Genomic DNA, 26,382 nt, shown 5'->3' on the forward strand with positions numbered 1-26,382 from the left:
CTTTTTTTTTTTCCTTTTTTAATACAGGTTAGGTAGGACATGGGCACCTCTGGTATGCGGAATACAGTTACTCAGCGGGGGGGGGATGACAGGTCCATAAAAACCACCACCAAAAGTCTCTGAAAAGTGCTTAGAACAAAGCTGTACATGGCATGGGTGTGCAGACACCTCTATTGGACACCAGTCATAGAAAGTCAATAGTCACCAGAGTCACTAAAACAGGAACAGTTTTAGTGCAGAGTGGACACAGACAGTCCCGCTCTCCTCTATGGGGCAATCACATGGAAACGGACCGCATATCCATTTTCATCCGATGCCATTCAATCAGATCCACCAAACAGACGGAAAACTGGACCACTTTCCATCTGTTTTTGGTAGATAGGATCAGATCAGATGGAGGCGGGTGTCAGCGGATACGTGTCCGCGGACATCCGCCGCTCCATAGAGGAAAATGTGGTGTCAGAAAAACTAACAGATGGACCTGATCGGACAGCCTGCGTGAAAGTGGCTTTTCTTCCAAAAAACGTCGCTATGCAGATAAGAGGTGTCTGTAGATAAACACAAACTGTGCAGATCTGACCAAAGTTGAATAATGTCCTTGCTATAGATATAGGCCATTTAGGTACCTCAAAGCCTGACTGAAAAACTCCTAGGATGTTTCCAAGAGACACCTAGTGTTACTGTACACTTTTGCCATCACATCTACAGACACCCATTATCAGCATAGGCAGTTTTCATGTAAAGGGGAACTAGCCCTTTAAAGTGGGCAGTTTTTTGGTAAAGATGAACTATGCCTTTAAGCACTGAAATCCACTGTAAATCCCACTTCTACATAGCCCTGGTTACACAGCTACTTGTAGTAAAAGTTAACAGAATAGAAACTGGAAGTTACAATGATATACGCCTATTGGCACACTATGGTTAACATTTCTCAGAAAATGGGACATTTACCTATACAGGTTTCTTTCCCACATGAGCAGCTCTAAATTTCTGTACAAAGCTCACACCATGTGCCAATTTTTTTTCCCTTCTCCTCAATTGTGTGTTTTTATGCATTTTCTATAAAATTCAATGGCAGATGCATTTTTAGTGTGCTTCTGAAAAACGCACCAGAGATGCAGCATGCAGGGACACATTTTTCACGCTTTTTTTTTTTTACCCTAAAACACAACAAAAAAGGGATCGGTGTGAAAGGGGCCTTACACTACCAGACATTTGTGTTGAGAATAAGGTGCATGCGCAAAGCCATAAAACATCATCTGTGGGGGAAATAATCCCTCCCTCCGAGATCTTGGAAGATGTGAAAAGCAGACGTAGCCTTCCCAGGGGGCAGCTGGTTACGTCACCAGTGCCTTGGAATCATAATTTTGAAGCACCAAAAAAATTATTATTTTACTTATGACTGGAAGAAGAAGAAGAGGTTCTGAAATCAGCATGAAGAGCTGCATGCACAAGAGATTTTTATTTGGGGGGGACGGACCTCCGAGGATTTTTTTTTTTTACTAAAGAGGAATTACTCATAAATTATTGTAACCTTTTGTTGGAGATAAAAGGGACATCAATGTGTTATTCCTGGGGTAAGGAGCCCCTCTAGAAATACCTTAATACAGTCTTTGCATTAAAGTAAAAAAAAAAAAAAAAAAAACAATTCTGGGTGCAGCTTACCGCTAGCCCCGCACAGCCAAAGCGTATACTAATCTGAGCCCCATCTCAATCCAGTGATGTACATGAAAGCAGCGACTCTCCTACGTTTTCTCTCCTCATTGGCTCAATAGCAGTGGGAGATCGCAAAGTTAGGGCTGAGCCGTGCTGTGTGCGTGCGAAAATGGACAATATCCATTCACAGGAGTGTGGCTCAGGAGTGAGCCTATTTGAGTTCCTTCTATAGCAAGAGGCTTGCTGTTGGAGGCACTCAAAAGGGGGGGGGGGGGGGGCGGGGGCAGGATCACCAGTGGGGGAATCCAAAAATAAGAGGATTGGGGGTGCCCTGTGCAAAACCATTGCACAGAGCAGTAGAACTTGTGTTTTTATGCTTTTATTTAACACACAGCCTTTACGATAACTTTAAAGTAGCGCTATAGGCAAAACATTTTTTGTTTAATTTTGGATAGAGTAAGGGAGGGTTATAACTCATAGTTTCATTGTTAGTAAGGTTGAATAAAGACACCAGACCATCCAGTTCAACCTGAGTGAGTGTCTACAATTGTCCCTATCCCTGTACATTGCGCACTCACATCAATCTCTACTCTCAAGGAGTCCCCAATCCAAGGTCCCCCTTCATATACTAGGGACAATTTTGGACGGAGGCCAATTAACCTACCTGCATGTCTTTGGATTGTGGGAGGAAACCCTTGCAAGCACAGGGAGAACATGCAAACTCCAGGCAGGTAGCACCGTGGTTGGGATTCGAACCAGCAACCCTTCTTACTGCGAGAGTGCTAACCACTACACCACTGTGCAGCCCACAAAAACCTTGTCAGATTTTTCTCCCCCCGACACCTGTGTCCCACTGGGGAGATTTCCTTTCATTTCCTGTCCTATAGCCTAACAGGAAGTGAAATGAAATCCCTGCAAATTAAGAGAATTCCTTGGAGCCCACCAGAACTAGTGTGCCTACTGGAAGATTTCCCATCTATTACATTTTTGGGGACAACCAAAAATTTGGGACTTTTACTTTCAATGATAATTATCGGGACAAATAGAGGAGGGTGGATCTCCTAAACGCTGGCATAGACAGCAATAAAAACAACTGAAAAGCTTTATAATCCCTCTTCACTCTATTCAAAACAAAGTTTTCTTTTCCAATCATACCTTATGTTGGAGGCATGCAAAACATGTCTAGTTCTGGTTACATGTAGTAGGAATGTGAAGTCTTTTTGGACCAAGATAACCCATACAAAAACAATTGGGGTGAAATTATTATTAGAGCAGGAAGGCGCAGACAATAATACGTTATTAGATGTTGTAACCCTTACAATATGTCCTCAAGGAGAGATGTTCTGGTATCCTGTCCGGATTGGCGAGACAAAGATGGCAAATAAAACGAATAGACGCGAACCCTTACTGCTCCATCCAATACAAAATTAGACGTATCAGAAGGAGTTAGGATTTTATCCCCATAAAAGGACCAACCAATACAAGTAATCAAGTTGTTTATCTGGCTGTACATACCACAACTTGCTATTACCATTACTACACGACCTTCTCTTCTAACTTCTACTCACCACATAATTGGGAGATTTCCGTTTTCCAGGTGAGAGAAGTTGGTCCGTCATCACCCACACAAAGGGGGTCTTACGAGGTGTCCCCCGAACCACCCACGGGTGCTCTCAGAGGCGCTGTGCGCTGAGCAGTCATGCACGCAGCTGCTGTGAAGAGTAACTTTGGAAAAAGTAAAAACTTTACTGCAAACCGCCCACTGTGCAGATGTGTCAAGAGAAGGTTCACAGCTTCAGTTTTGCAATTAGTCTTTGACATGCTGTAAGACTTCCTTCCTATTGTCGCAGTTCAGACAGAGCCAAGTGTGTGTCAGATGGGTGCAAAGCAAGGGGAACTTCTATAAAGATAATGGGAGCAGCTTCGTAGAAATGTATACAGACGTGTACTGGTATACAGGATGCCCCTGGCACAGAAAATCTGCAGAAATGTCCTCATTCATAGAAAAAAAAAATGCTATTACAAAGTGTTTTACATATTTCCTTCATAATTAAAACACAGCTATGATGTAACCCTGTACCAAACAGCCTAGAAATCTACGTATCTGTATACCCTGCCCTTACTGCTCATCGGGATCAGCAAGGGAAGCTTTCATTGCACCATGGCAGTTGAAGTCTTCTTCTGGGTAGAGGAGTTGAACTATATAGATTTTTAAGTTTTGTATATGTAGCGGCGGGCTCCTGACGAGCACGGGTTATGCGTTTTTCAAAATTAAACTCTACCTAAACTGCAGTTAGGTTTGGGAATTATTTGTCTAAATTTGACTTCTGTATCAGTCTGACTGGACTGTGAAATGTTCAGCCTGGCCACAGGGGGCACTGTCTCTTTGGCAGGCGTAGAACTAGGGTCTGGTCAGGTGTTTAAAATTACACTCTCCCTTGGAGTCAGGTCAGTGGGAGTGGTCCTCCCACTGTGCCCTCTGGGAGAGGGTATTTAAGATGCGGACGTTACGTGGTTCGGGGGTTTCCGGTCCAGTATGATGTGCTGACTACTTGGTCCTGGTCCTCCTGACCAGCCCCCAGGAAGGCTATGGCCTGGGGTGCGGAACCACCCGACTGTAATGCCTCAGGGCTGGCTAGCCCAGGGCAAGGAAACTAAAGGAGGATTCTGAGGTGATTGGGTGCCGTCTCTGGTTCGGGAGAGACCCATTGTACTTCGAGCATTCCAGGGGAGCACTCTAGAACACCATGTACGGGTTGGTTTTCTTAACAAGAGCCTGGAAGGGCTGAAGTTACCGAAAGAATCTGCACTTGTGGACATCGCCAAGCAGGCTGAAAGATCCAGGTATCCTACAAGTGTTCTAAAGCTTAGCTTCCCTACATGTTCTGCAACAACGTCTGTGACAAAGACTTTGTTCCTGAGTAAGCACCTTGTTGGCTGCTAGGCCTTGTGAGAGAGGGACTGTCCAACCTGAGTGTTCATCCAACTGTGAGTGGCTATTCTCTGGATGCAGTCAAAGTAAGTGGGTTCTTTAACGTTTTTGGGACTTTGACATTGAGAGTACCTGAACTTCCTTTCCAACCCTCTGATCCCAAGTTGAAAGACTGTTCAATGGTTTAAGTTTGAAAATAAAATCCATTCAAGTGGATCTATTGTCAGTCTCGAGTTACTGGGTCATCTACCACGGGACATCCCCTAGACGCGTCACAAGGAGACGGAAAGGTAACGGTAAGCCCAAAAATAACCAGCAGCTCCTTCGGGGGTTAGTGCTACATATAAAATAAGGAATGGTTGATACCATTGTCAGTTTGCTGTCTGTGTCTGACTTCACTTCACTTCCTTCAACGTTGTATCCTGACCTAGGCAGACAAGGCCCATGCCTCGGACAGCACAGAAAGAGTCCCGCCAGCTTGCGCTACACAGCTAGTGTAGCGCCAGTCTTATGGGGCAGACTGGGCTGAGAGGCAAATTAGTCTAGCGCCCCCACAAAGCTGCCGCACTGCTTCTGGTATGCGGGCAGCCGGCATTCCGCAACTGTGGGGGAGGCGCTTCTATTTTTGACTGTCCTATTATCCTGGACCACAAACCTTCCTCACTGTGCTATATGTTTTCTGCTGCACCATTGGCATGGTTATATCTTAGTCCTCTCCATAAAATTATCAGAAATTTGTGCATAAGGTAGAACTATAGTCAACACTTTTTTTTTGGGGGATAGAATAAGGAAGGGTTATAGCCCCTGTCAGTTTATTTTTTACCATCCCTATCCCATTGCAGAGATTTCCCTTCACTTCCTGCCCCATAGCCAACAGGAAGTGAGAGGAAATCTATGCAAATTAACCACTCAAGGACCGCCGCATGCCAATGTACATCGGCAGAATGGCACAGACAGGCACAAGCACGTACATGTACGTGCTTGCCTTCCAGCGGGTGGGGGGTCTGATCGGACCCCCTCCCGCTGGCTGCGTGGCGGTCCGTTTCGCTTCAGGAGCGATCCGGGATGAGGGGATGGCCGTTGGTTTCTGGCTCACTCCTGGCGAATGAGAAGCTTCCTCCTGCCTGTGTAGTGTAAACACAGGCAGGGAGGTTGTGATGTCATTCTCCTCGGGGCGGTCTTTTTGACCGGACTGCGAGGAGAACACATAGTAAGTGCACCAAACACTACACTGACATTTTAGGTACACATAGGCACACAAATCACCCCCCGAACCCTTTCTCCCCCTTTTGCCAGTGTCACTAAGCAATCGTTTTTCTGATCGCTGCATTAGTGTCACTGGTGCCGTTAGGTAGCTAGTTATTTTTTTAGGTTCACCGCCAGGTTTTTACAGCGCTAGGTACCCCCAAATACTACCCAATAATGGTTTTAACCCCCTGATTGCCCCTAGAGTTAACCCCTTCACCAGCGATCACCGTATAAGTGCCACTGGTGACGCTGGTTAGCCAGTTAGTTATTTAGGTTCCCCGTCAGGTTTTTATATAGCATCAGGGACCCCCATATACTACCTAATAAAGATTTTAACCCCCTGATTACCCCTAGTTAATCTTTTCACCAGTGATCACTGTATAAAAAGTGTTACGGGTGACTCTGGTTAGTTAGTTTGCTTTTTATAGCATCAGGGCACCCACCATTTATTACACAATAAAGGTTTAACCCCCTGATCACCCGGCGGGTGATATCAATTAGGTTTTAGGGTCAGGGTCTGCGTCGCCCCAGGCAGTGCTAGGTTAGTTCCAGTACCGCTAACACCCACGTGCAAAGCATATACCTCCCGTAGTGGTATAGTATTTGATCAGATCTATACTAGCGTCCCCAGCAGTTTAGGGTTCCAAAAAAACGCATTGTTAGCGGGATCAGCCCAGATACCTGCTAGCACCTGCGTTTTGCCCCTACGCCCAGCCCGCCCAAGTGCAGTATCGATCGATCACTGTCACTTACAAAACACTAAACACATAATTGTAGCATTCGCAGAGTCAGGCCTGATCCCTGCGATCGCTAACAGTTTTTTTGGCAGCGTTTTATATTTAAATCCTGAAGGCGGTGCTTGGTTTTCGGGGTCCCGTACGTGGCTAGACTCCCAAAAAGTCCCCCACATGTGGTATTCCCGTACTCGGGAGAAGCAGCAGAATTTATTTTGGGGTGTAATTTCACTTATGCCCATAGCATGTGTGAGCAATATATCATTTAGTGACAACTTTGTGCAAAAAAAAAATAAACATTTTTAATATTCCTGCAACTTGTGGCAAAATATAAAATATTCCATGGACTCAACATGCCTCTCAGTAAATAGCTTGGTGTGTCTACTTTCCAAAATGGGGTCATTTGGGGGGGGGGGGGGGGGGGGGGTTGTGTTATTTTGGCATTTTATGGCCTTCGAAACTGTGATGGGTAGTGAGGAGTGAAATAAAAAATTTGCACCCTTAGAAATCCTGAAGGCAGTGATCGGTTTTCGGGGTGCAGTACGCAGCTAGACTCCCAAAAAGTCCCACATATGTGGTATCCCCGTACTCCGGAGAAGCAGCAGAATATATTTTGGGGTGCAATTCCACATATAACTATGGCATGTGGAAGCAATATATCATTTAGCGACAACTTTTTGTAAACTTTTTTTTTTTTTTTGCATCATTATTCAATCACTTGGGACAAAAAAAAATATATATATAGATATTCAATGGGCTCAACATGCCCCTCAGCAATTTCCTTGGGGTGTCTACTTTCCAAAATGGGGTCATTTGGAGGGGGGGGGGGTTTGTACTGCCTTGCCATTTTAGCACCTCAAGAAATGAGATAGGCAGTCATAAATTAAAAGCTGTGTAAATTCCATAAAATGTACTCTAGTTTGTAGATGCTATAACTTTTGCGCAAACCAATAAATATACGCTTATTGACATATTTTTTTACTAAAGACATTTTGGCCTAAATGTATGACTAAAATTTAGTTCATTCGATTTTTCTTATAACAAAAAGTAGAAAATATCTTTTTTTTTTTTTTTTTTTTTTAAATTTTCAGTCTTTTTCCTTTTATATCGTAAAAAATAAATATCGCAGAGGCAATCAAATACCATCAAAAGAAAGCTCTATTTACGGAAAGAAAAGGATGCAAATTTCCTTTGGGTACAACATTGCATGACCGCGCAATTACCAGTTAAAGCAGTGCAGTGGGAAATTGTAAAAAGACCTCTGGTCCTTAGGCTGACAATTGGTCCGGGGCTGAAGTGGTTAAGGAAATCCACCTTAAAAAAAAAAAAAAAAAAAAAAAAAAAAAAAAATTATTAAAAGCCAGCAGCTACAAATACTGCAGCTGCTGACTTTTAATGAATGGACATTTACCTGTCCCAGGGTCCAGAGATGTCGGCAGCCGAAGCCAAGCAGTCACTCGGCTCTCGGCTGTTGCCCCTGCCATTCTCATTGAGGGAATCAGGAAGTGAAACACTGTGGCTTCACTTCCCGGTTTCCTAGTACGCATGTGCGAGTCACACTGCGCGTTGTAACTGGTTCCCGCTATCTCCTGGGACCTGTGTTTCCCAGGAGACAGTGGGGGGGGGGGTGCAGGAAGGGGTGTGACTCCCGCGGGAGTCTATTCCCAGAAGTGGGTGCAGATACCTGTATTAGACAGGTATCTGCACCCCCCTCCGCCCTGAACTCCGCTTTAAACAGCAAGGGGCGTGGCCTTGACAGGAAGGGGTGGGTAATATTTAAATTAGTGGGTGCATGAGTTTAGTCAGGCCTAGGGCAGCACAAACCCTAAAGACACTACTGACTTCCTGTTATGGAGACACAACAGGCAGTGAGTAGAAACCTCTATAAAAAGTACAGTGTGAACCCACACTAGGCATAGTTTACTTGTTCCATGCCTGAGCAAAGGTGTCTCCCCTTACCTGCTGGCCATTGTGCCAGATCCAGGCACATTTCATCACCTCTACCAGTGATCCATGGGTGCTTGATGATCCATAGGAGGAGTTCCATATATGGGCACACTTAGCGATCACACAGATGCATACGATGCCTCGAGTTCAATTGAACTGTGGCCCGAGACCTCCTCTTCATGGGGACCAGGGCACAGTATCCTGAACCATAAGCAATCATGGTAAGGAGCCATCACATTTGTCAACTGAACTCCAAAACTGGAATTTGGAGGTCAAAGTACTCTGGCATGGTATGGATCACCTAGTGTGAGTGACGGCCCTCTCAAAATATTCATTCAGTATTCCTATTCTGGTGACAACTGTATTTTGGATTTTCTATCACTTTCTGTTTTGATGACCGTGGAACAAATCTGACAGTGCTTTTATCATTTCTAAATCTATCTATGAGGAAGTTGGGGCCATCCAAGTGTCACAGAGCACGGTTTAACCACCTGCTGACCACTCACAGTAAATATACTGCAAGTGGGTGGCAGGTGCAGGCAAAATCACGTACCTTACAAATAATTATTAGCTGCGCTGAAAAACTACAGGCACAAGTTGCCTCAAAAAATGCCAATGAGACTAATGAAACATTAAGCATAGATAAAAAACATTCAGACCAATCAGTGAAATGACATAACCTGAAAAAGAAAATGAAACCAATAAGTAAATAATATAGTCCCTGAAAAGACAGTTCTGATTTCACTGGGTATAATTGGATCCTTAATAGTCTGTTTAATGGTGACACCACGCAAAAAACACCCAAGAAGCAGTGACAAGTTCCGATAGAAAAGAGTGCTTCACCTCTATTCACACTGCCGCTTACCAGATAAATAGATCTCTTTTTTAGGGAGATCTGCAAAAGATGTGCCCCTGGAAGACGTCATCTGTGACGAAACGGCGTAGGGAGGAATTGACATGCTGACGTCACCGCATACCGCGCTGGTCCCGGAGGACACGGGCAGCGTCCAAGAGCCGGCCGGCTTGATGTTTTAATGAGCTTATATCGAACGACTGTTTGTAAGTGTGATATTTTTTACCTTTAATAAATATTTTTTATAAGAGTTACACTATGGAGGCTCTTCTATCTTCTACATGGGGGATGAGTGTTGCCTAGACCATCTTGCTACTACCTGAAATGCGATAGCGGGGACAACTTTTCCAACCTCATATAGAATCCTGGACTGGGAAAGGAGTTATGAGCTTTTGCAGATTTCCCTAAAAAGAGATCTCTTTATCTGGTAAGCGGCAGTGTGATTGTTTTTGCGTGGTGTCACCATTAAACAGACTATTAACTATTAAGAATCCAATTATACCCAGTGAAACTTTGATTCCGAACTGTCTTTTCAGGACTATATTATTTACTTATTGGTTTAATTTTCTCTTTTTCAGGTTGTCATTTCACCGATTGGTCTGAATGTTTTTTTTATCTATGCTTAAAGTGGTGTTGCCACCAAAAAATAAAATAAAAATTTAAAATTCTTAAAAAATAAAAAATTTTTTACTCACCTCTAAATACTTGTTGCTAGGGGGTCCCTCGTAGTCTGCCTTCTTCCTTGCCCGGGCTGGTGACATCACTTCCCCTCGCGCCACACAGTCATCTGGGACCTGTCATGTGTCCCAGGTGACTGTGCGGCGTATCAGCCGGGTGCCCACAGTACGAACGACGGCGCCGCGAGCGGAACGGGGAACGAGGGGGGCTTCGTTCCCCCGCATCGCTGGACCCTGGGACAGGTAAGTGTCCGATTATTAAAAGTCAGCAGCTGCAGTATTTGTAGCTGCTGACTTTTTTTTTTTGGGGAACCCCACTTTGTTTCACTAGGCTCATTGGCATTTTTTGAGGCAACTTATAATAATTATTTGTATTGTTGTTTTGGTGTGGGTATCTCACATAATTTAGTTGCAGCTGCTATTTTTGTTTTTGGCTTGTTTACGTTAATTTCATTTTTGGTCAGCGTAGTATTACACTTCTTTACAACAATCATGTACCCGTACGTCAGCTCTTTCTTCCGTGTTCGGTGGCGCACATGTGATGTGCGAGACCCCTGCAAACAGCATAAGTTTGGCAGCCGATTTCAACCAATGATTGAAGTCACCGGCTGTGTCCAATCACACACACAGTTCTGCGTTTACAAAAAACACAGAACTCTATACAGGGAACAGCGATATGGCTGTTTCTTTATGTTTATTTGTGTCTGGATTTGGACTTTAACGAATTTTTGCTGATACAGCTGGCTGTACACCTCCACCAAGCTATATGGACTGAATGATTAAAATGTAACCTGTATAGAGATGTATTCCTAGGTAGTAATCACGATTACAGCGGGCTGGTACTGTGCCATTTCTGCCCATCAGACTTCAAAGATTCAGTTTACTCGCTTCCTCTGGTCTTTTACAGTTTACAGGATGGGCGATATGCATGTTTACAAGACATACCCCCCAATTACTGTCATCGTGTCTTCTGCTGCAGACATGAGGGATTGTCTTCCTGCTTCAGATTAAATGTCAAACTTCTCCCGGAATAAAATGGCACAATGGCGTAAACTGCTGCCATATGCCAGCGTCCAGACTCATCCAGTGATGTAATGCGTTCTGTCTGGCTATGAGACATGCCTACCATATATGTGCGACATATGATCACATGACCAAGTCCTGGTAAGGAAGGGTATCCTGGCTCTCTGCATTATGAAAGGTTTACAGTGGGCAGTAAAGTGAAGCGCCCCAGTCCCCATCTACAATCTGCACCGATCACCCACCAAATATTTTCAGGTCTTCTGTCACATAAACAAGCCTATAACATGTGGTCCTTCTAGTGTCCAGCAAAAGCAGCGTGCACTCATGAACAATGGTGACCCAAACAGGGTATTTATACAGAGGTCAGACTGGGCTCAGTGATAGATGGTCTTCAGAAAATGATCTGTGATATGGACCTGAAACACTGCCTCATGCCTGTTAATCTCATCACACGTTACAATCTGATTGCATTAATCTCCTTTAGGCTTGATTCACACTGGTGCGATGCGGGAACCCTGTGAATCCAGTGTGGGATCCCTCAATGCACCCGAATCGCACAGTGGTTCACACTGAGATCTTCAAACCGCTGGGGGTGTCAATGTAAAGTTATCGACATCCCGAGATTGGTTCACAGATTGCAGTGTGAACTGTGAAATGGTGTGGGTGAACACCGATGTGATCCAATTCCAGTGCGGACCAAAAAAAAAAAAAAAAAAAGGGGTCCTGCACCATTTTGATGCAAAAGCGATGTAATTTCAGCCAGCCAGTATGGCTGAAATCGCATGTGTGAACCGGGCTTTAGATCCGCCAACAAGGCCCTACCTGATTAGATACAAATTGATAAGAAAGTTTGGGTAGGTCCTTATATTACATAGCCTGGGTAGATTCAAAAATGATGGTACAAAGATTGTACGGTCAGATTCTGACTTGCATGGTGACGGAGACTAACTGACCTGTCTTACAGATCATCTATACCCCTATATTCTTGTACCAATTACTGACTCTAGCTTGTATTTGTACTGTTAATGCTGGCCATACACTATACAAAAAAACAGCTGAACCCATTTTTGAGAAACGAACATTCGGCAGTGAGTGCAAACGATAGTGCCATCATGTAATGACTGATCGTTCAATGGACAAACGATTGCAGTTTTTTGGTCGTTTTTTTTTTTTTTTTTTAAATATATATATATATATACACACATATACCTAGTGCAAACAGTTTGGACAGGAAACACGTTAACCTTTAAATTTTTTGTTCGTCGGCAGAAAATTTCCAAACTTGTCCTTAATTTTTTTTTGGCTCAAAAACGTCCCAACGATTATCGATTTTGTGCCCATTAACTGGCCAAAAAACAAACAAATTGCCTAAATGAACGAATTTCAGCCAATTTCTCATATAGTATAGGCATAAGCCTAGTACACACCAGGGGAGGCAGGTGAGGCATAAACATAAAAAAAAAAAACCCCACATATGATCAAGTAGATCGGCGAGACCCCAAATTGGAAGTCCTACTCCACCATTGGTCTCCCAAGACCTATGGTTCCAGAGATACCGGGCTCCTTGCGCAGCCTGTCAGAACTTGAAGCTACTGAGCTCAATGGACAGCTTGGAGTCCTTGACCAATGGTAAAGTACTATTAGCCCAAGCTGTCCAATAAAAATGCTGCAGTGGAGGCAAGCCTCTCACTGCAGTGTCAAAGAAGGGGGAATGTGTCTAAAAGACAAATGCTCACTTCCAGCCCTCTGAACTAGAAGAAAACACAGGTTTTCTCACACAGTTAAAAAGGAGAATGAGAATCCGCTTCTGCTGAAAAGGTACTGTTATAATCAAGCTAAATCATATATTATTATGCTATATGTTATAAGATAATAATTTATCTATTTAATGTGAAATTACTGGTTTGAGTTATAAACTTCAAACTTCAGTAATTTGTCCGTTAAGCCATCTGCTTGAGTACAATTTTTGAAAAATATTGAAAAATTACCTTAACATAATAATAATTTGTATATTACCTACCGTAATTTACCCCTTGCCACCCAGGCCAATTCTGACACTTCTCTCCTACATGTAAAAATCATACTTTTTTTTTGCAAAAAAAAAATTACTCAGAACCCCAAACATTATATATTTTGTTTTATCAGACCCCCTAGGGAATAAAAAGGGTGGTCAGGGTCCCAAAAGGGAATCTAAAAGTTGGCCCCATTTTTTTGTATATTGTGAAAGATGATGTTACGCCCGAGTAAATAAAGATACCCAACACGTCACGCTTTAAAATTGAGCACACTTGTGGAATGGCGCCAAACTTCAGTATTTAAAACTCTCCATAGACGCTGTAAACATTTTTACAGGTTACATGTTTAGAGTTACAGAGGAAGTCTAGTGCTAGAATTATTGCTCTCGCTCTAACAATTGTGGCGTATGTAACCTGTGTGTATCTGGCTCTGATACTAACCAGTGCCTCACCAGCCACTGACCTCACTGCAGGACCCTGGTACACATGGGCCGAATGTCAGATGGCATTGGCTGGCATACAGGCCATGTGTACTGCAGCAGGGCTGGCTTTTGTCAAATGGACATGACCGAAAAAGGTCTGCCGACAGGCTCCCGATCAGCCCTTTTAGCCAATGGCTGAGAGTGACAACCAGAGCGTTCTGGCAGGGGGCTGTCCCCATCAGAACACAACAGCAGGGGAGGTTGCTGTACTAACATCAGATTATTAGTACAGCAGTTCCTCCTGAGCCGTCAGTTTTTTTTTCCCATTGAGCCGGCTGGGTTGAATGAAAAAAGCTAGCAGTGTGTACTAGGCTTTAGGGATGACCCAACTATGTCTACATCGGACATCCATGCTTTCCAGGCAACATCAGTAGCTGCATTCCGGTTAACCCTATTTCCATTCAGGTTAGAAGACTATGCATCCAAGGCACTCCAACACCCCTACATTCCTTATTCTACCACCTGGGAGGGCTTGGACTGGAGCTGTACGAGAGTTACCCCCATCACCTCCCAACATAAGGACATAATACATTAAAGTGACACTAAACTCCAGGTTTAAAAAAAATAAACACATTTCAGGGAAAATATATCATCTAAATATATAAAGTTGCACTGATGGTGTAGAAAATGGGTGGTAAAAAAAAAAAAAAAAAAAAAAAAAAAAAAATGAATGTAGCTGCCATACACAAAGTGCTAAACACTTGACCATAGTGACACACACACACACCCATGCTTCATAACTAATGTGCAAAATCGCAGGGAATGCTTCACATCTGGGTGTGCAAAAAGTGCAGAGAAAAAAAGATTGCAGAAATATTTTTTCAGGCGTCCCAAGACACCCCCACATGTGTCCCCACTCAGGTACGTGAGTCGTGTCTGTGCCATTCTGCCGACTTATATCAGCGCGCGCTGGTCGGCAAGTAGTTAAAGTGTTACTGAACCCACAACAGTATAATCAGTCTGCATGCTGGTTATACTTACTGTGGAACCTAAGGGGTAATCCTGAGCATTGTGTAAAAAAGGCTATTTGATCCTTTCCTTCTTCCACTGTCCCCAAACCCCAAGTTTTTTTGTGAGGGTGCATGTGATCAGTACAGGGCCAGTCAGCACTGTCCAGAGTCAGGGGCCATGCAGCCTCATAGGATAGTTAGAGGAGAATGAAAACTCCACTTACAAGCTTTAATCAGTGCTCGGCCGGACACTGATAGAAGACTGCTCTATACTGCTGCTGAGAAAAGTTATTTAGCAGTTTATAATTTACTAAAATAATTGCATTTCCATGTTCTGTGTACTGTGAGAGACCAGATATAGTGAATGCAGGGTCCTGGGTTTAGTAATACTTTAAGATCAGATTTACTGATTAATATTACTACTTCTTCTCTTAGGAAGATAAATATTTGATAATGCCAATGGGAATATTACAGAATACCACCTTCTTCCCTTAAAATTGTATATATTTGATAATGTCAACGGCAAGATTACATTTTGCCCTTTATTACTGGCCTGTATCTTATGCCATTGGATGTGATGAAGTCATCACATTATACTCGTGACACAGTTTCAAACACTTTATGATTTTAGTGACACATGTCCACCCAAATGAAAAGGCTGTGGAAGATCAGCCCTTGCTAAAAGTGGAGGAAATGGAAACCTTCCGCAGTGCAACCAGACCACCAATGCGATACTCAAAGAGGCGTTCCGGCCAAGATGCGTTTTTTTTATTTTTTTATTTTTTTTAAAGACAGCAGCTGCAAACACTGTAGCTGCTGACTCTTAATAAGAACACTTACCTGTCCAGCGAGCCCCAGATGTCGCCCCCCCCCTCCCCGAGGCCGATCCATCCATTGAATCGGCTGCCGCGTCTCCATCTTAACTAAAGGGAAAGAGGCAGTGGAGCCTTGCGGCTTCACTGCCCGATTCCTACTAAGCATGCGTGAGTCACGCAATGCTTTGTGAATGGCTCTGCTGTTTTCTGGGACACACACACGTCCCAGAAGGCAATGGGGCCGCTTGCCGTATAGGAGGAAGAGCCGCGGAAGAGGCAGATTAGGAAGACTGGCTAGCAACAGTGGTTTCAGGTAAGTTAAAAAATAAAAATAAAAAAAATAAAATAAAATAAAAAGATTATTAATGCAATTTTTTTTCAGGGTGGCCCTCCGCATTAAGTGAGGAACAGCCTTTAAGGCTCAGTTCACACCTATGCAGTTTGCTTTTCTGCAGTTCTTTTTGCGGTTTTGCACATGCAATTATACCGCCATTACGCATTTTTTCTGCTTTTTTTTTTGCCAATTTGTTGTTGGGCAGATTAAAACAAAACAAAAACAAACAAAAAAAACACCCAAAATTGCAGCACAATTGTGGTGAAAACAAAACACATGCTTTTCTGTAGCTTCATTGAATAGAAAAAGCATTGTTTTGTATTTTAAAAAAAATTTGTGACCCTTTTCAAAAATGCAGCGGAATAAAAAAAAAAAGCGTAGATGTGAATGTGTCCAATAGGAAACCATGTTAAATGAAGTGTAGTGCATTTCTGCAAAGAGAACCAAAAAAGACATAGGTGTGAACAAAGCCCTATAGAGTAACTTTAGTAAGGGATAGCTGGTTTCATGGCACTTGGCCAATCCTACCTATCTCAATGAGAAGGCCAATCGTTCCTTTCTAATATAGAAGGGTTGAAGAAATGGTGGTGGATCCTCACTCAACCATATATGACTAGCCCAATGAAGATGAAGGGGAAATTCTGAGCTTTATAACCAGGTTTACAGGTGTAAGCTGGCCATACACAGAGAATTTTTCGGCTGGTCCCTAATGAACAGTCCAAACTTTGAGCCATGGGTGGCCCTGTCGGCACCCTCCAACCCAACGTATTTGGTCTAAAAACCAAAAGGAGTCAGGCAGAAAATTGTGGGTTGGCAGAGTACGATAGCTAACAGATGTTGGGTGGCCAACTTGAGACAGAGGACCGGGGGAAAAAAAAATAATACAGTCCAAAAGCACTTTAGACACCATAGTCAATTATAACACCATACCAATAGTATACAATTCACCACTACAAAGAATATGAAACTTTATGACTTCATTGCTGTCTTACATCATGTGTGCCATAAATGTGTACATTTGCTTTATACAGTGAAATTGCGATTGCCATCCGGCTTTACAGTTACATTTTGACTAACAGCTTTATTTTTATGCCCTCAATTTTGCATTAAGAACTTTATTTTTTGGTAATAAATGTATCACAATTTTATTATGCATTTAATCCACTAGGGGGTGCCATTGTGTTATTTTAATGAAGTATAACATCAAACCGCTTTTAAAATGTACTAGCTGTGCGTCACGTAACCTCCCCTATTAAACAATCCGCATAATACAAACAAATCTACCCAGCATCTCGATGAAAACGTACAAAAGCATAAATATATGCACGTGAAGTCATTCTCCAGGATTGTCTGTTTATAAATGAAGTAGTAAAAACAGGCAAAGCCAACAGGAAACAATCTGGGATCACGCAATCATCTGTTTGGAAACAAGCCTAATACCAGAGATTAGATAAGGATCTAAGTTACTTGCCCACACTTCTGTTCAGACTGAAAGAAGCCTATTCACCCCGCTCTCAGCAGGATCCGAGAACCTGGGTATGTATTGGCAAACCACATTGGCCTTCAGTTTGTTGTGGCGCTAAAACACCATAATGCTAATTAGTTAGGTCCATACACGTAGTTTATTTTCATACATCTTGCGGGTTCAGTGAAAGAAATCTAAGAAACGTCTCTACCAATGGTGGCCATACATGTAAAAATCTGATCTAAAGAATCTTCACCGAAATTAAACACTGATCAGATCTATGAATTATTGAAAAGACAATCAGTGGAATTCATAAAGAGGGGTTGAGTTACTAAAACGGGAGAGTGCAAAATATGGTGCAGCTGTGGATAGTAGCCAATCATCTTCTAACATCAGCTTGTTCAATTAAAGCATGAACCTGGAAGATCGGGGGAAGATGTCAGCCCTCTCATCGGTGACAGCGTAACGCTGGAAGGCTTCGTTCCAAGGTAAGGCTGGGTTCACACTTAATTCGGATGCTGCTCACAGCAAGGGTCCGGGGCGCCCCTGTGCTCAATTTCAGGGACGAATCGGGTCCAAATATTTGCCTGAATTCAGACCTGAAAAATGGAGCCAAAGACGCACAGGACTCCTGTGCAATCTGCTCTGCAGCCACCACGGAGATGTGTGAACCAACTTCATTGAGAGCCGGTCACAATCTCCTGTTGTGCAAATTGGATGCGGGGAAAGCCACATCTATTTTGCATAAGTGTGTACCCAGCACAAGTATTTCATATTGTGCACTTTTTTTTTTTTTTTTTTTTTAACCACATTAATACTGGGCACTTTTGCCCTCCTTCCTTTCTAGGGCAATTTTCAGCTTTCAGCACTCTTGCATTTTCAATGATAATTGCGTGGTCATGCTACGCTGTACCCAAATTTTGTTGGGTATTTTGTTCACACAAATAGAGATTTCTTTTGGTGACATTTATTCACGACTCCTCTCGCTCTCCTCTCCGACAACTAATGTGAGAGGAGAGCCAATCGCCTAGCAACCGGCTCTCTGTTTACATCACATGGCGGCTGTGATTGGACATGGCCGTCATGTGATCAGGAGTGCCAATCACAGAGCCCTCCTGTCAATCTGAGATGCGCCCTGTCTGGGTGACACAAGGACATCAGGATCGCGCCGCTGCCTGGGCTCGCACTCACGCGATCCCCCTCCTTCTGAGGGACGTTCCTGAACGTCCACTCAGGAGAGAGCGGCCACCCGGCCGTACATATGCAGTGGCCGGGTGGGAAGTGGTTAAAGAGTGGCAGTTTACTACTGCTTTAAGCTTTGACAAAGAAACCTGGAAGCTGATTGGTATCTATGCAGAGTTGCACCAGATTTTGCACACTCCAGTTTTAGTAAAACAGCCCAAGAGACACTACAAAATGACAAATGTCATGCAACAGATTCCTGTACCTGCTGCAGACACTAAGGGGACACACACCGAGTGTGGAGGTGCTGGGGTGTCCACATGAACACTACCATCCTCAGTGATCTTGCGCTTCCTCCCCACTGCTGCATCTGACACACAGCACAGCAGCTGGGAGCTTTGTACCAGGGAGGGGTAGCTTGGTGGGGACTCACAGACACTAGATCTCCATCAAGACTCTGCTCCCCTTGTGATTGACAACAGCCAGTGGGCAGATCTTTAGCCAGTACAGTTTGCTATTGGCTATAGAATTCACCCATTGCCTGCTGTCAATCACAAAAGGTGAGAAGACCTGATGGGGAACTAGAGTCTCAGCTTATACTCACTGCAGCATCATTGGTTCCTAGTAGGCTGTCAGCCGGCAGCCAACAGTGTCCTTAAAAACACTGCGAACAGGGACAGGCACTCTGCCTGTCTCTGTACACCAACTCACAGTAGGTCTTCCAGTTTCATTATCTATGAACTGAAGGTAATTATTTTTGATTTTGGTGCTTTAATAGCATCAATTTGTAAAATTGGTGCAATTAGGAACTACCTGAATCTGCCATATGTAGGTAAAGTTACCAAAAAACAGCCAATATTTATTTGTTAATCTAGCACAGGCCATTTTACAAGGGCCAAAGTGCTAGAAAACTGTTGGTAGTGCTTTAGCGAATTCCCTAGAATGTGTCATCAATCAGCTCTGAGCAAAACCAGAATGATTTTTAATGAAACCGATTGATCAATCGGGATGGAAAACCCGATCACAGGAAAGTCGATAGATTGATATGATTGTTAAAGTGGTATTAAAGGTTTGGCTTCTTATTTTAAAGAACAAAAAGCAAGTTATACATACATACAGCCCCGATCCTCTTCTTCTCGGGTGCCCTGCAGGCACTCCTGGCTCCTCCCCTTGACCAGTACCCCCAATAGCAAGCTACTTGCTATGGGGGCACTGGTGCATACTTGCTTCCTAGCCCTGCTCTACACGTCCATAGGACACAGAGCTGAGGCTTCACCCACCTCCCGCTCTCCCCTCATTGACTTATGGGCTGTGATGGGCAGCAAATGAGGAGCGGGAGTTACGGGACAGCCGAGGCTCATGTGCACATCACTGTATTGAGAGGGAGCTCACGTGAGTATTGTGTGACAAACACAGCTTCAGCCTTTACAACCACTTTAAGTAAATGTATTTTTCTCCTGGACAGTAAATAAATTGACAGTGCAATTGTATATAAAACTGTCCTGTGTATGGCCACCATATCATCATGGATGGACAAATGCACTGGATATGCAGATACATGCTTACAGTATCAGACAGCCACAGATCCCATCAGCCTGTCAGGCTCCCTGGCCGTGGCTGTTTGCAAACACATGGAGTCCCGTCTGCTGATATCCGCGGTATATCTGCCATACTAAGTGAGCGAGGCCTTTAGTGTTTACATCCACTTTAAAGCTACATCAAAGCTGGAACAAAGCTCCACCAAGTGGAGGACATTCATCGGCTGTGTACAATGTGTAATTCACACTTAAAAACTCCAAGCTCATGTGCAAGTCTGGAAGGTGAAGGACAACGTGAAGTAACCCAAATGAAGCAATCAGAATTCATTGTCAGCATGTGACTTCAATTAAAGCTGGTTGGTATGGGTTATCGTACACCTCTTTACTCTCTGTATAATACTGACAGAGTTTCTGTGTGCACCATGTTACACATTAACCAAGACTGATCTACAAGTTATGTAAAGGAAATGGTCTAAAAATAAGAGTGGAAGATAAACATCAAAGTGGAACCTACAAGAACAAAATAAAGAGGTTGGCACTCCTGTCTATTGTGCAAACCCAGAACAAGTATGCAGCCAGTGTAGACTGAAAGTCCGGTCTTGTTTCATCTTCCACTGTTGTGTTGGGTCTCTAGGTATAGGAGCCCACAGCCCTACAAACAAGTCATTAAATGGCAGTCCAGCCCCTCCTCCCCATCATCACCGGTTCCCGATTCCAGGTGAAGATACAACTGACTGCCATTGAATGAGTGGGTGTTGTCATAGGACAGGAAGTGTGTTACTGATGGGACCATCAGGTAAAAATAAAAGAAACCTAATGCAGCCACCACATCCGAGGATTGGTAACCTGCAATGTATTACATTTTAGGCCCCTTTCACACTGGGGCAGTTTTCAGGCGCTACAGCGCTAAAAATAGCTCATGTGTAGCGCATGAAAAACTGGCCCCTTTCACTCCAGTGTGAAAGCCGGAGGGCTTTCACACTGGAGCGTGGCACTGGCAGGACAATGAAAAAAGTCCTGCTAGCCGCATCTTTGGAGCAGTGAAGGAGCGGTGTATTCACCGCTCCTAACCATTGAAATCAATGGGGCACCGCGGCTGCCAGCGGTCACATACCGCTGCTAAAACAACGGTAAAGCACCACTAAAAATAGCGGCGTTTTACCGCAGATGCCCGCACCACCCCAGTGTGAAAGGGGCCTTAGTCCTTGGGTTTTGGCACACTTATTCAGTTCAAGTCTATCTGCATGGTCATTGTGATTACCAACAAAATAAGGCTAATTAATTCTATTACAGCAGTTTTGTTGGCTGCATTTTGATATACAGATAGTCACTAGAAGACATGTATAAAATCTGTGGATGAGGCACCACTGTCAAAGTAGAATTCAAAATTTTGATGTCACTGCTACAAAGTTGAGAATGTGTCTAGCTTCCTCTGGTTCCACGGAGAAAGGGGAACGTACAACTAAAAGCAAAACGTCTTTTTAATTCTAGATAGAGTATAGTAGAGAGGGACCAGAATACCGGTCAGGTTTTTAATGCTGTTTGTGCCCCCATTAGGTAGATTCACCCTAATAGTCCTGTTTAACATTCTCACCAAGAGTGAAAGTTTAAGAAAATCCCAAATGTTGGCTGTTGCCAGAACAAGAGTAAAGAAGAAATCTTCAAGTGGGAACATTAGTTCTGGTGGCAACATGGGATTCCCTTGTTTTGCATGAATTTCCTCTCACTTCCTGTTTTGGCTATGGGACAGGAAGTGAAAGAAAATCTCCCTAATAAAACACTGATGGCAAAACAAAAACCAACTAACAATAAAAGATAAGGCCTATCACACACATTGTAAAATATCTGTGGGAGGTAAAAAAAAGATCAGGGGTTAATGCTATCAACCCGCAGATGTCAACCTTTGTTGGACTAGCTAAATAAAAGCAAATATCTGACAGAATAGTGGGAAGGTCAAGAAGGCCATAGACAGTAAATGATGACTATCCAACCTCATTGTCACCAGGTGTAAGCAGACACACCAAATCAACCAACTTTGTAAGGAAAAAGTTAACTGGTTTGGGTGTTCTCAGCATCATTATAGTTTCCCGTTCGGATAGTGGGTGACATGCGTTGGCAAGGGTGTCTTCATACCAGAACAATAAAACCATGTATGCCTGTACCAACAAAACTATTATAGCAATAATCACATATTTTCCCTATTAAGCAAAATTAACCTGAAAACCTAAACTGAGGACCCAATTTGAGAATGCAATGTGTCACAACTAAAAATTTCTGGTCCTTACCGCTTCTTGTTTTTCTTCATTAACCACGTTGAGGCTCAGTTGAGAGTGGCTGCTAATTCCACTATCCTCATTCCCATCATCATAGTAAGTATGTTTAATGGTATCCTTAAAGGAATGGGGACTCCTATCTGCTTTTACGGTGCCCAGTTCTGCCCGCTCATCGCTTTCCATGGAGCTCAACGATAAAGTGCTGTGGTGATTAGTATAAAGGATAGAAGAAGCAGGTTTGTGGAGTTCTGAACTTGGGCTCTGTGGCTTTGGGGCAGTGGGTCTCACAGGAGTTCCCAGAATTCCAAAGTCTGATGTGGAATGGGGAATAGGTCTAGGTTCCTCAGAATCAGAGTAGAATACCTCATTGGCCAATTGGCTCAAGCTACTACTGGTAGGAGAGAGGGTACAAGGCTTAACAGAGAGGCCCTCAGAAGATGACAATCTGATATCAGTTGGTAGTGCATTCATCTCAAAGGGTGGACTGTCCACGTTAGTCCTAGGGGAGCTTAGAGACAAATTTGTCTCAGACGAGGGGGAATGTGGACCAAATATACATCTCCTTCTTTCTGTGTCCGCACTGCTGGATACTCTCCTAGAATAATCATCATGTAATCGGCTGTTCGGGCGACCTCGGTGATATTCTTCATGGGTAGGAGAGCTGCATTTGCTACTACTCTCTTTTTTCCAATTGCCCTCAGTAACATTACTCATAATTTTTAACACTCTGTCAAAGTCCTTTGCCCTGATTGGGCTTCTCCACCGTTTGGATCGTCTCTCTGGAGTCCCAGAGAGATTATTGGTATCTGCAGATGTATTTATCTGGCTTTTCTGGATTATTTCCTTTTCGCTGTTAGATTTTACATCCGTAAGGTTAGAGGTAGATTTCCTTTTGAAAGAGCTCTTTTTGAGAAAGTTGAGGTTGTCTGTACTTTTACTCCTCCTGTAAATAATTTTGTTGCTGTCCGAGTTTTTCACAATAATTTCACAGACATTTTGATCCCGCCCAATAGGCGAAAGCTTAAGGTGACTGTTTGGTACGCGGACATTGTCGTTATCCAATAAGTTGATTCGACCAGCTCCATAGGCACGTCTGATACTGCGAGATCGATGGGTGCTTCTCAAAAACGTGTCATCGGACTCCTCAACATCAGACCCATCAGACTGCAGGCCATCTGTCACATTAAAATTATCCTGCATGGATCTTGAGGCTGGTATCCTGCAGGGAGTTTGACAACTTATAACTCCATCAGAAGACAGGTGCTTCTGCACATCACCCCCGTTTTCTGCATCACTTAAATTATTAGCATTTTCTTTAGCCTGAATTCCTTGCAGAACAGATGATTTCAGCTTTTTGAACGAACCCATCTTCCTCAAAGATGACAAAGCATTCCATGTTGATGAGTTGCCCATGCCTATCATTGAACGGGGCCTCTCACCATTAGGGGTGGACCGTTGTATTGGGCTGGTGAATACATTTGACGACTTGGAGGGGCTCTGATCCTCCTGGGAGTCGTCTTTGTTGTCAAGGGCTCCATTGTGACAGCTGTCTTGAGAAGTTCCCGAAAGACTTTTGTCAATGACTTGAGAGGTAACTCCTGGTCCGTTCCCACAGCCCTTGGAGGGTGACGTCATACTCTCAACCATGTGAGCATTAGGGTAGACTCGATCTATGCTCCTCACAACATCAATGTAACAGCATCAGCAGATTTGAACATCTAGAGCGTTATCCGTTGCAAGCCTTTGTGTCTCCTCTTCCACGTCTATTGTCTGCATGGAGCTGCGCAACTGCAGTCTTCTGCTTGCCCTTTAAAAAAAAACAAAGCCAGCATTTAGGAAATCTTCTCACATAACCCTTTCCAAAGAAAAGGGGGGGGGGGGGGAATAGGGGACAGGCTGCCTAAACATGAAGCCTTCATCCGTTTGCTAACAAGTGGAACTTTCTAACGTTTTTTTTGAATAGTGACATAATGCAGGAACATCTTACATTGTAAATCAGTCTTTAACAACCTGTGGCTCTCCAGCTGTGGTCCCACAAGGGAAAGCTGTAGGTCTCAAAAGTCTGCTGGATGCATTTAAAGGAGAGGCTTATTCAGGCCAAATAGTACTAGCTAGCGAACATACAACTTAAACTGTTCATACACTTATGGAATTTTGTTCAAACATTTTAGGAATCGCATAATATGTTGTACCCCATTGCCAGAAATGGGACCGTTCAAAATCGTTGCTACTCAAGCCGCAATGACTTTGAAAAAGTTCCTGCACTATGTTTCTTGCTATTTCAATGCGACTTGCATTGACTTCTGTTAAATGAAGTCACAAGCCGCAATGAAATCGGAGATACAAATCGCACCGATTTGTGGCTTTGAAGTAATGCGATTTCAAAGCCCTACTGATGTGAAGTACATTCACTATAAAAATGTATGTTAAAAAATAAATAAATACTGTTTTTTTTCTTGCATGTGATTGGGTAGTTTTGGTAAAAATTTTAACCAGCTAAGGGAAAATTCCTTTTGAAAGTAAAACAGCCCACTTCCCAAGGGCCCATTCACATCATCAAGCCGTGCTGAATGTATAGTTACTGGTGTGTGCCGTGTATTGAAATGTTTACTTTTTTTCACTGAGCTTTATTGTAATGTCATAAGTGACATTTTAACACCGTTCTATGCACCTCAGTAGCATTGTGATACAATGATTGGCATTGCAACCAGCCTGCTAAAACGCAACACAATAAAAAGCTATTTTGACTTCCATCGCATCTGGGGTGAATGAGCCTTTAGTAAATCAACCCCTCTGAATCCAAAATCAAATACATACATGAATAACTCTGCTCACGTCCCATTTTTCAGCAACCTAGCATGGAGTTCTCTGTGACTTTGGGGTTGTGGTATAGTATAAAGGATAGAGAAGCAGGTTTGTAAAGTTCCAAACTTGGACTCGGTTGCTTTGGGGTCTGAGGAGTTCCAGAATGCAGAATTCCAAAGTCTGATGTGTAATGGGGAATAGGTCTAGGTTCCTCAGAATCAGAGTAGAAGACCTCATTAGCCAACTGGTTCAAGCTACTATTGGTAGGAAAGAGGCTACATGGTTGAACAGAGAGACCTTCAGAAGAGGACAATCTGATACCAGTTTGTAGTGCACGAGTCCAATGAGGTCTTCTACTCTGGTTTTGAGGAACCTAGACTTATTCCTCATTCTGCATCAGACTTTGGAATTTTAGGAACTATTGTAATGCCATGTACACACGACTGGCTTTTTGATGGACTAGGTCCGACAGTCTCCCCGATGGACTTTCGGCAGACTTTCTGAATGAATGGACTTGGACACACACACAATCACACCAAAGTGATGACGTACGACCGAACTAGAATAAGGAAGTTCATAGCCAGTAGCTGCCCTAGCGTTGGTTTAAAAACTGATTATGTTGGGCTTTGAATAATTGCAAAATATCTAATGTAGCTCTCACACTGAAAAGATAAGAGAAAATAAAAAAAAAGTTAAAATCATAAGTGACTTTTTTACTTCCCACCAATAACCTGCAAATACTGTGGGCTAAAAAAAAAAAATAGGTGGCCTGACAGTTCTAAACGCTGCTTAGAAGGCAGCCAAGCAACTAGGCGTTATCTGAAGATGACCAGCAATGGACAAGAATTAAGTAATTGTGGCGACATTCAACCACATCATTCTGTAAAGGATGTGAGAATGTAATGGGTTGCGCAGGTCCATCCGTCACTTGGGGGAACTTGGCGAAGAGCTGTGCAGACGAATTTAGAGCAGCAGTGGAAATCTTAATCAGAATTGAGGTCGGGAAATATTAAAACTGGCAGTACAGAATATTAGGAGGGTGGATTCCTCCAGACTTGTGTGAAAACTGGAAAAAGCGTGTAAGTGCTCGGAATAGCAGATTTCCAGAAATCCTCGTCATGAACGGGCCCTGTGTTCAGAGGCCAGAGCACTGACTGAGGACGCTTTATAAGTGTGTGATGGCAAACCCTGCGAATGTGAGATCCGTCCGGAGAGAAGGGAAACGCTCAGACCTGGAAGTACACAGAGAGGTTTACTTTGTGCTTCTGAATGCAATCTGTGTGCCAAACCGGGGAGAAGAGGGAAGACACCCGGAGGAGAAGACACACACCTCCATCTATATACATTCTGTTATTGGGACAACAAACTCAACCTGGAATACATTAGAAATGTAGGGAGCGATCTGCGGGTCACAATCATCTCACAGCTCAATCCGTAATCCCAATTTCCTAGA

The 26,382-nt window shown here is 43.4% G+C and overlaps 1 protein-coding gene across 3 annotated transcripts in view; it reads right to left on the reverse strand.

Moving 5' to 3' along the window:
* SPATA13 (spermatogenesis associated 13) overlaps positions 1 to 26,382 on the reverse strand; it is a 116,391-nt gene that overhangs the window by 83,865 nt on the left and 6,144 nt on the right. For 2 of the 3 annotated variants that reach the window (XM_077484035.1, XM_077484034.1), the window contains exon 2: positions 22,137 to 23,931. In XM_077484035.1, coding sequence (XP_077340161.1) covers positions 22,137 to 23,771 — 1,635 coding nt within the window. In that variant the 5' untranslated portion in view covers positions 23,772 to 23,931. Of the gene's footprint in view, positions 1 to 3,224; positions 3,382 to 22,136; positions 23,932 to 26,382 lie in introns of those variants that run through there. The other variant, XM_077484037.1, reaches the window with a different exon arrangement.

Source organism: Lithobates pipiens, unplaced genomic scaffold (assembly GCF_037356315.1).
Source record: "Lithobates pipiens isolate NorthernLeopardFrog02 unplaced genomic scaffold, aLitPip1_a1.2 Scaffold_16, whole genome shotgun sequence".
In the NCBI taxonomy this organism is placed as follows: domain Eukaryota; kingdom Metazoa; phylum Chordata; class Amphibia; order Anura; family Ranidae; genus Lithobates; species Lithobates pipiens.